The 11,117-nt window shown below is 40.2% G+C and overlaps 2 protein-coding genes across 4 annotated transcripts in view; both read right to left on the minus strand.

Annotated features, from left to right (window-relative positions):
- Positions 1–504: 504 nt before the first annotated feature.
- On the minus strand, positions 505–9,518 carry LOC115007453 (uncharacterized). Of its 3 annotated transcripts, none has more exons than XM_029430326.1 (10): positions 9,420–9,518; positions 6,310–8,135; positions 5,579–5,684; positions 5,104–5,251; positions 4,885–4,932; positions 4,221–4,298; positions 3,738–3,875; positions 3,255–3,338; positions 2,659–2,709; positions 505–1,951 (listed from the first exon to the last, which is right to left on the minus strand). In XM_029430326.1, the coding sequence occupies exons 2-10, from the start codon at positions 7,835–7,837 to the stop codon at positions 1,841–1,843; spliced, it is 2,292 nt and encodes a 763-aa protein (XP_029286186.1). In that variant the 5' UTR covers positions 7,838–8,135; positions 9,420–9,518; the 3' UTR covers positions 505–1,840. The 3 variants fall into 3 exon arrangements, with proteins under 3 accessions (XP_029286186.1, XP_029286185.1, XP_029286187.1); XM_029430325.1 differs by having other exon boundaries at positions 9,388–9,497; XM_029430327.1 differs by lacking the exon at positions 9,420–9,518 and adding an exon at positions 9,124–9,347.
- Positions 9,519–9,964: 446 nt separating this feature from the next.
- LOC115007208 (anosmin-1-like) overlaps positions 9,965–11,117 on the minus strand; it is a 41,668-nt gene continuing 40,515 nt past the window's right edge. The window contains 1 exon segment of the mRNA XM_029429970.1: positions 9,965–11,026. The gene's annotated coding sequence lies outside the window, so the exon portion shown is untranslated.

An 11,117-nucleotide genomic window follows, 5' to 3' on the forward strand; every position in this document is an offset into this window, starting at 1 on the left:
AAGGTCACCTACTAATGCAGAGATTTGATGATGATAATAAATTATTTTCCTCAAGGGAAAAGATAAAGTAATACCAATACTTTGATGAGACTTTGATGCAAAGATAAGATTTAAAAGAAGATAAGATTTAAAAGAAGATAAGATTATCTTTGAAGTGACTCTCGCACCATCAGTGGTGGAAGGACAGATTTAACTTGAAGGTCTCTGCCGTCACACGATCACTGAAAACACGGATAAAATGTGAGAATTTACTTTATATATCCCCAACATTTTTATTGTTATCAGAATTTAGTCCATTGCTCTCCTTACTTTTGGCATGGGACTTGGTTAGAAACATAAATTATTTTTGAAAAATAACCCTCACTTATCACTACAAGTACAGCTTAAAAGATGTCTTCCATCCTGTCACACTTGATGTTGTTGCTTCCATGTTTCAGCATATTTGTGATTTTATTAATCACACTGTTGCATTACTAATCAAAACTACTCTATTAAACTAGAACATTTCCAGCAGTATTGGCCTTTTAATATCAACAATAAAAACAGTCCAGAAACAGTTGTGGGTTTTAGCCAAAGCAAGCATGTACAGTAGTAGACCAGTAGAAGTACAATACAATCTGTAAATACATACAACTGAATATAACAACAAAAATTGGTTGGAAAGAAGATTTAATCAAAATAGCTGAGGTCCACTTTTTTTCTCTGTTAAGAGGCCACTCTGAGGACTTTCTGCACCTGTGTTAATGTGTCCATGTGAAGCAGGAGGCCTCATGAGATACTCCTTGGCTAAAAAGAAAAAGATCACATCAGCAGCTAGCTGTACAGCTTTACTAACCAGCAAGAGAAACTGCTTTCAACTCAAATTGATGGATTCAAAAAGTCAAACAATGGCATTTAGCTGAAGGCAGGGAAATGAGTGTGCAAAACCACAAGGATGTGATCACTGCAAAACAAACAAAAAGCAGGGAAATAATGTGGTGGAAAAACTGGAATTTAACAATAAATTATTTTTAGTTAAGGTGTCACAAACCTGATACTTTAAACAAAAAACAACCTTGCAAAATAATATCCCTGTATCAAGCCAAAATGTGCCATTAGCCTGTATGGTGCCATCTCTCCACCATGCGAGGCAACCAGGAAGAATATGTGATCAGTACATTCAGTTGGTATTATAGACTCTTCAATGGATCCTCTAACCGTGCAAATATGTGTAGTCCAACAAAAACCAACTCAAACCTTCAAGTTTTAAGTGAACTGTTGGTCCACTGAATCAAAACATACTAACTTAAATGTATTAAACATGTTAGAAAACACACACACACACACACACACATATAACTAAGTATGATACTGCCGTAAAGTCCAGCAGGAAATAAACAGTTAAAAATGTAATTCATGTTAAAATGGCCATCTGGGAGGTAAGGCCACTCCATTTGGGATGAGGGTCCGTCCCGTTGGTCCAGGTCCAATCCAAGTCAGAACTCCGCTGTGTCCATTTGGTTGAAATCCACTGGGAAATGTAAAACACTGACAACGCAAAAAACAACCTGATGGGCACGGGTCCAGCATTTCTGTTGGTCAGTAGGGGGCCACGTCAGTATTTCTTTGCAAGTAAAAATCTGCTCAGCTACAGACTGTTGTTGAACTTCAAAATCCATGAAAAGTCCAGATGAGCAGCCACTCTACTGCCAGTCGAACAGGCAGAGTGGCAGTGAGGGCTCCCTGGAATACAGATAGCTGTGTTAGCTTATGTAACAGTCAGTGACACAGGCCGTCTGACAGACCGCCTCGTGTGACCAGACAAACAGTGAGGAAGCGAAAGCAACCATCTATCAGTCATTCAATCGTTGAGGCGACAGTCACACAGCTCCTTGTGGATCCTCTTGCGGATACGTGGCATGTCCTCCTGACTGAACAGCAGAGGCTGCTTCACCGAGAGACAACGGCAGTACTGACGGACCAAGAGAGAAAAGACAGTGAGGGAAAATATCCACAATTACAGCTAAGTTGACATTAAACGTAGACCAGGGCTTTCAATAACTTTACTAGAGGCTTTTCTTTTAGCTTTTGGTGAAGATGCGTTTCAAATAAATACAAATTAACATGGTGAAAATACAACATACACGCACGCACTCCAACCTGACCTGCAAATCGTCAACTTTATGCATTATAGTAGCACAATTGTGAGGAGACGAGGACTGAGCGACGCAGCGCTCGCTGTATGCATTTGTTTGAGAGAAAGAGTGACCGAGAGAGGGGAAGTGAAGGTGGATTATTGCACAGCGTATCACAACTATACGCTATTTGCTGTTTATATATTTTGTCAAATATTAAATTGCTATTCCACTCGCTGCTTCTGGGGCGGATGTGGCCCGCGGGTTGTCAATTGAATAGGCCCGACGTAAACAATGACAGAAGCTTCTCTCCAGTGTCTTTCGGCCTCTTGGAGACTGAGCAATGATCACATTTGTGTAGAAACCTGGGGCAGGAAAGATGCTGGAGACACAGCGCTACTTTATTCTTTTTGCCAGGAAATAAAGATAGAGAACGCAAAGAGAGAGGGCAAACAGGGACAGGAGATGATGAAAAGAGATAAAAAATAAAAATTGGTGATGAACAGGAGGACAGCGGTAAAGGTGGGACTGAATAATGTCTCACCTCGAGGACAAAAACTCCACAGTCACTGTCGTTTTTCTGCTGAGGAATACCCTGAGGAGTCAATAAGTCACAGTAAGCAGGGGGCAAAAGATGTCACAGTTTCTGGACTGAAATGTTTATGTCTCAATATGTATTTAGTTACTCTACATGCATACAACTGTAGTATATGTTTGACTTTGTAGTAAGACAGTTATTAAGAAATAATTATGTGACAGTAACTTGATGTGGTGATCAGAAGTAACTCCTGAGTCCAGCAGCAACTTTAAGGACTACAAAATGTGTTTGTTCACTCATTTGCATTAATGAATCAAATTAATTAAAATGGCAAATTAATAAATCATGCAGATGTGTTAGAATTATTTCTGGCACAATATTGCAGTCGTTTCAATAACAATATGTTGCTGAATCTTCTGTTGATCATAAATAATGTGGCAGTAAGAAGTAGAGATGTTCTGATACCATTTTCTTTAGTAGAATTATAGTACAGTTAGAGTATAAAAAACTGTAATAAGAAGGAGACTTCCTAACGTCATCTGTGCCAGGCAATAAACATGTTTTCACAAGGTGAACACAGCATGAGCATCACAGTCGTGTACCTTTATGATGGTAATCTTCCAGCCTTTCTGGAAAGCCGTCTGTTGCTTCTCTCTGGCTTCAGACTGAAGGTACTTCATAATGTTCTGCGAGTGAAGCACACAGAGGACAAAGTTATGTATTGTCCCAGAAGCAGCAGAACTTTCACATTTCCACTGTGGCAGTAACTTCATTATTAGATATTATTTTACTTTCAAACTTCAAGTTGAATTTAGATTCCATAATAAAGACGGGATTGCGCGAGCGTTGGAACAGTGGACATAGAATCAACGAGCGACAAGCTGACCGTCTGCTGCTACTGACTGACTGAGAAAACAAATATTAATCTCTCGAGAGTCTCTCGCCAAGAATTGATGGTGTAATAATTGATCAGAACAGATGGATTACTGATGATCTTGTTTGTTGCGCAGAGATTAAAAGTCACCCAACAAATCTGAAACAATGAACTGCGACCCAAAGAGATCAACATGCAGGGAGGCACTCACATCTGTGGTGTGTCTGAAGACGATGCCTTGGCTGTCGTAGTAACTGATGGTTTTGGTTGCCATGGTGACCGTGATGAGAGACCAGTGGATTTCTAAATGGATGGGAAATAGCAGCAGCCACTTGGAAAACAGGTCAACCTGAAATATTCCCACAAATACACACAGATTAGGTATCCAAGATACAAAATGTTGCAGGAGAAACTGCTTTTTCAGCATTTCTGTTCGGCACTGGATTACTTTTCAAACTGCTTCACTTGCACGGTTAAACAGTAAGGTCAGCAAGACTTAACATATTTCACATAACACACTTTTACTTTATATAGTTGGCACATTTAGACTGACCACAAAAATATATCTGACAGTTAAATGTAGTTTCCTGCAGCAACTGCCGTCAAGCCACAACTCTGAGAGGCAAAAAAGCCGGATAATGTCAAAACAACTGAAAAATGGCAAAGCTCCAAAGTGTTACATCTTCTTCCTTACTTTTTTAGTCCATCTCTTCACACCATCATAACCCTTGGCAACGAGCTGCTTGTGGAAAAAGCTGTTGAAAAAATGAACCTGAGAAAGAAAAAATAATATTAACACATTACACAGTCAAAATGTATACATTTATTAAAGAGGATATAGTATGCTCGTTTGCAGGTTCAGACCTGTATTCTGGGTACACAACAGAGAGCATAACATTGACATTTAATGTTAAAAAAGAAACACATAATATTTCTAAAACGCTCCGCTTTAGCGCCTGTCTCTTTAAGCCCCCCTCCCGTTAAGGCCCAATCTGCTCTGATTGGACTGCGAGAAAAATTGCAACAAGCTGTTGGTGGAGATCCTCACTATTCTAATGAGCCTGCATGTGATAAGGAAGAGGAGCCAAATCTGAATGGCTTGTTGAATCCCATGTTCTCCGACCTAGATAGCCCACAAAACACTGACTGGGTTGTCAGTTGACAGTTTGTGAGTTGATAGGCACTCCAGATAACCAAATGCACAAGCACTGAGTTTTTCATTTTTTACAACAAGTCTCATTGTAATAAAATTATCCTCACTACTACACTTGAGCCCGTTTTAAATTAATCCCATTCTATATCCTTTTGCTATATAAAAAAATTAATCATTTTGAGCACAGCAACACACCCTCACTTACCTTTTGTTGTGTCGCCTCCATGATGAGTTCTCCATACATGTTGATAATCTGAGTAGACAGAAGAACAGACCATCGTTCAATGTAAGACTGTTGACTGTTATTTTTTATTATTGCTGGATTCGACTTTTAAAGTAACTTTTGTGTTAGAAGGGCCGACAGACTCAGAAGAAGTGTGATGCAAGAAGGCTTTTCTGTAGCTAACCCTTCATCTGTCTTTACCTGGTCATTAAGCCAGTTCTGTTCCTCCAGCGTGCCAAGGTCTTCCAGGCCCAGGGTGTGTTTGTTATACGACACCATGAAGCCCGCAATAGGAGCGGAGGCCAGCCCCGCCCGATACCGAGTCACCTCCCTTTTGATGTCCAGTCCCCTGAAACAGAAACAAGAGATATGCAGTAGAACTGTTATACAAACCTCTGACGTGTTTATTATACCTTCAAGGACATTTCAAAGCATACGACAGGTTCCGATAAGGAAAGAGATGCCACAAGGTCAGGGATTTCTAAAATCTTCTTAAAAAAGGAAGGTTACAAGTTTTTAACAGAGATAGTTGAGGCATACAGATAATCCTTCAAGCATTCAGGCAGAGTGCATGTGTGTGGTATGTGGTGTGTGTGTGTGTGTGTGTGTGTGGTGTGGTGTGTGTATGTGTGTATGTGGGTGTGTGGGTGTGTGGGTGTGGTGTGTGCAGACAAACCTGTTGCTAAGGTCAGCATTGCCTTTCTTCTTCAGGTGTTCCAGGACATCCGTCTCACTGAGAGGAATGAAACTGCCGTACTTCATGTAGAAACTCTCCAGAAACTCTGAAAGAAGACGCACAATCTTTAAGCTAAATAACAAACACGTTTAGTTTTCTCTGATGTTAAAACCCAAACAACAGATTCTGAATCCATTGCTGACAATCATAGAAATGCCTGTTCATGTCTGTGCGCTAATAGATCCTCGCAGTGTTAAATCTCTGGCTTTAACTCGAGTAACATACACACTTCTGATATTTGAACATCCTTCAACAATATTCACTGAAACATTAGTGATGGCAACAAAACCCTATTTCGGAATTATGAAACGTGCAGATGACCGATTTGTTCATAGCCATGTGAAAATCGTGGTGAACCAGAGTTGATCTTAAACGAGGTCTGTCCTGAAAGCTAAAATATCTCTTGGTTTTCTGGACTATTTTTGCATTATGCTAGATTTACAACAAAATATGAAAAGAATGTGCCCGTTTCAGCTTAGAAATAGTCTCCCAGGAAATGCAGTTCTTCTTTTGGAAATAAGAAAATATCCCAGAAATGTTCTGGGAGGTCACATGCTTTATGAATATCATATGACCGAAATAGAACAATCGTCAGCACAGACTTCTGTTTGCGTGTAAAAAGATCATTGATTTACCATGCTTCATTTTAACAAACCGAGAACACATCTTACCGTGGATCATATCAGTAAGCTGCTCCAGGCTTTCTTTACTCTGCTTCTCTCCATCCATCTCTCGTCCGTTTGTTTCTTCCGACTCTCTGCCCCACACTTCTTCCATCCCCTCCCTCTCCCAGGTTTCAGAGTGACAGTACAGCCTGTGGTCTCTTAATGCCCAGCTGTGCTGCATGCTGCGCACTGTAATAGGCCCTTGGAATGGAGGAGTAACCGAAGCTGGGGGAGAAGTTTCCACCTCCATAAGTGTGGAGCAGTGCCCAGCATTTGTTGGTGCGGTGACTTTTCCGTTGGACAGAGTTAGTGGTACAGACACTGAGTTTGTTCTGTCAGGAGTCTTGTCCACCTGCATCTCAGAGTCCAGGTCCTGGGGACTTCCTGACCTTGAAGCAGGACCTGACTGCTGAGAGATAGAAAGTAGTCCATTTTTAATTTCACTCGTGATCATGTTACCGTCCTTTGCCTCATCTTCAGGTTCAGTGTCACTTAGGTTTACCGTGTCTCCATTTCCAAAGGCAGATTTAACTGAGCTGGGGTCACTCTGCTCTCCATGGTCTATCTCTGCATCTTTTATTTGCCCCTGCTTCTGCACTAACACTATTGGAGCTAGGGCATCCATTTTTGAATAGATGACAACACCCCCTAAACCTCCCCTCTTTATTCCACCTCCTACTTCCATTTTTGATGCAAAGGTAGCTCCCAGCCTTCCCCTCCCCCCTCTTCCTCCAACTACTGGTGGTCCCCTGCCTGCCACTCCTGACAATAGCATCTCCACATCCTTGCTATCATCACCTCCATTCCCCTCTGACACTCCGGTCAACATGTCCTCCTTTTTCTGTGCATCTCTTTTCGCCGGAGCAACATAGTTCCTTATTGGTCCCTCCTGCAGGGAGACTGCGACAGGGAGAGCAACAGGCGTTTGTGACTGAGTGTCAGCCACTACTACAGTCGTGTGCACCTTTTCATATGTGTCATCTTCATCCTCTGCTTCCTCCATCATATCCTTGGTCAAATCAAAGCACTTGAATTGTGTCAGCTGGCCATCCCCTTTCCTTTTTGGAGTGTCCCTGAGGTCCCTACCGTCCCCCTTCCATCTACCTCTCCCTCTCCCCCTCCCTCTGCCCGAGGTTCTGACATGTCCTGTACTGTTGGGGCCACAGCAGTCACAGGCCTTAGGAGTCCTCTTCCTGCCTGACGTACGGCCATTGACTGGACCATGAGCAGCGGTAGGTGTCTGTGTAGCGGACCAGGTGGACGCTGGGCTTGGGTAAGTAGTAAGTGCTTCTGCTGGGATTACAACATGAGACTTGTGATCAGCAGGCGTTGGGGTAGAGGGCTGGGTTGAGTCTGAGTTGGAAGTAAGGTCTGTGTTGAGGAGTTTGACAGGGGTCTGGGTTAGGTCCTGATCTGTAGTATCTCCAGGGGGAGGCACTAGAGGAGGAGCCGTTTGCAGAGGAGGTGCTGTAGCAGGAACAGTTAAATGAGGTGAAGTTGTTGTCATTGGGGATGCAGAGCCGCTGTGAACCATGACGTCCTCCTTTGGCTCTTCAACCCCATCCCCAACTCCCCCTCTCCACACTCCTGTCCTCTCCTTTCCCTTAGGTCCTCTGAATTTTAGGTGCAGTGGTTTGTTCGTTTCTTGATTTTTATCCTGACGCTTCCCTCCAGGTATTCTTCTGTAAAGTACTTTTGGTGTGTGGAAACAAAGTTGTTTTCAAGCCTTTCCCACCATAGAGGTCATTGACTAGACAATGCACTAGAACATGGCAGAGTGTTCCTCAGTGACGGGTAGACTCTGTATGGAATAGTAACACCACCATGGTCTCCTAATTAGAGCAAGTGGGAACAAGGGAAAAAAACAGGCAGAGAGATTAAGAGCCATTGAAAGAAATGTTAGTAAGCTATATTAGCTGTATAATTAAATATTTGGAGTTCAAATGTGCATGGTATGACTCATTATATAAAATGAAATGAATATATTCCTGCTGCAAACAATATTCATTTACTTGGAGCCTATTGCAAAACTGAAGTAACAACTAGTAATAGTAATTATTTATTTGTATTCTTATTGACAGTAATAACAAGCATTAAATTAAAATGAATATCAAAAAATATTGACTGAAAAGGTGAAGGCTGAAGCTGAAGCTTATCATAACATATTCTAAAAAGGCAACGCTCGCACTACTTTCAGAAACAAAACAAACAGTTTTATAGAATATAAAATGTTTCAGCCACCGTATTTTTTAAGCATTTAAAAAAAAATTGCTAAGCGAACTAAACATTAGTAATTTCCCCTTCACAACCAGTCTGCAAGTTAACCCCTTTGGCGGATAAACATCACACACATCTAAAGTTACTCGTTATACTACAGTCATATTATCTCCAATTAACAGGTGGATCACTGTTCAGATACAGTATGTGATTAATCTGTTTTAGCTTGCAACTAACTCACGTTTTGCACAAAGATATCACGGCTACACAATAAGTACTTAACTGAGATTGTGTGCCCAAAATAGCGTTACTGTCACATTTCAAATATATGTTATTTCGTTTAGAAGCGAAACTCGTAGTTAGCTGACATTAGCAACATAGCAGCGAAAATGATCAATTCTTGAGCAGCACATATTCAGTGTATGCAGATAAATGAGCCATTAGCAGCTTTGTTAGTTGTTAGCATATTTGCCAGCGACAGCTAACATGACCACAATCAATTAAGTTATTAAGTTAAATAAACCTTCCGTTAGCTTAGGTGGTGTAACATTGGGCACCGGGCTGCTGGAGCATGCCCACACACCAATTGGGAATATAACGTACCATTCAATAATTAAACCGTCAAGTATCGCATTTCACAAAGTTTAGCATAAGTTAGTAATTCCCTGGACGCTATCTTAGTAAACTAAGTTAGCTAGCTGCAGGCAAAACACAGGCGAAAACACAAAGCAGCGACTTCACAAATTTCCTCCATTTTCGGTAGGAAGTTGGATGCGACTAAAGACAAAAGACGAGCTGCGAATCCGTATTTGAAGTGCTATGGAGAAAGCATGACGAAAAGTGCAAAGAAAGATTATTATACACTACCTTGTCTATGATATAAACTGAGTTCGTCTCACCACGATTTGAAGAATCAACAATTCAAGCTACTGTCGCCCGTTGATTGCGTCACAGCGTCGGATCAGCTTCGGCTGTGCTCTTCCGAAGTAACCCGAAGAAGTAATCTTCAACTTCCTCTTACAATCTTTCCATTTCAAACTCCTACTTCAACCAGCTATCCATACAATATCGCAGTGACGTTTTTTTTAATTTTATTTGGATTTTATAAGAGAACACAAGAAGATCTAAAGCAATATAATTCATTTTTACATTTTTCTATCTCAATTTGCTTTATTTTTAAAGCAAATAAAGGAACTCACTGGATGAAGCAAAGTAAAACAATGACAAGTCTAAACTATAATATAATTTAAATATAATGCAAAATATAATACAAACTGGTTTTATCTTTGCATTATCACCATTATCATCACCATTTCTTACCACCAGATCACTGACACAACACACACTGTATCTTGAAAATCTTTAATTATAAAAAACTAAGACAGGAAAACAATAAATAAAACCAACAAAAAGTAAAAGGACTAAGTACAAAATTATCAACAGTAAAATGTAAAAAAAAAAAAGTAACAGTGAGAATATTAACATGATAATTACTGGTTGCTTGACACCAGTAGTTTCCAACATTTTCAAAGAGAAACAACAAAGAAATCTACCACAGGTTCAGCTATATCAAGTGTGTAAAAGTGTCAAATATTATTGTTTAGTGAAATAGGTGTACCATAATGCAAAGTAATGCTACACTAGGCCCAAAATGTATCAAACAAGCAAATTCAGACAGATGTGAGTGAAACATTACCAACATTTCTTTAACATATGAACAAAGTATTAAAATATATTTGAGCTTAATTCAAGATAATGCAGAAGATTATGCATTATAATAAACACAGTCAGTCTGTTGCTATACATTTCTATTTGTACATAAGGTCAGTGCTATAACATTCTCTACTTGCATGATCAAAAACAACAGGCATGATAAGTCTCTTTACAAGTGTCATTTGGCTCAAGTGATGTCAGGTGATTAGAAATGACCCGACTAGTCACATCTAAACACCAAACATGTCCAGATGCAGCCATGCAAAGAGGCTCACTTTTCACATACATGTCCTGCATTGCTGTGGCAATAATGTCAAGAAGAATCATTTGAAAAATTCTGCAGTTTTAATACAAAAATATAAAATATATTGTTTAAGGATAGACGTTTATAGACTAACCGTAAGTACTTATTGCTTTTTAAATTGGCACCATGTACAGGTACAGATATTTTTTACAATTTGTACAAAACAATATTGAGTTAAGCCATACACTTTGGACCAGCTGACAGATTAATGATTAATTAGATGAAAGATTTTTCCCCCCCTCCATTAGAACAAACTCACAACCTTCCTGTTGTGATTAAAGTGGGGTAAAAAGTCAGAGTAGGAAATACGAGAGTCCATATGAGAGAGTGACTTTACACAGAGGAACTTTCTTTATTTTACAGCTTTGGTCATGTTTTCTGCACTTTAACTGCAATGAAAGGATGTTGCACTATAGAATAACGTGGAAAAGTGGATGTTGGCGAAGAAGAGCTTGGTGCAGTAGACGATGGCAGCTGCGGCGTTTGGGCCTTGAAGAGATGATTGGTACAAAGGGTACAAAATAGGAAAAGTATTATCCTTTCATTGTAACATATTTTTGACAGTAAATATATGCCATTT

Source organism: Cottoperca gobio, chromosome 4, assembly GCF_900634415.1.
Source record: "Cottoperca gobio chromosome 4, fCotGob3.1, whole genome shotgun sequence".
Taxonomy (NCBI): Eukaryota; Metazoa; Chordata; class Actinopteri; order Perciformes; family Bovichtidae; genus Cottoperca; species Cottoperca gobio.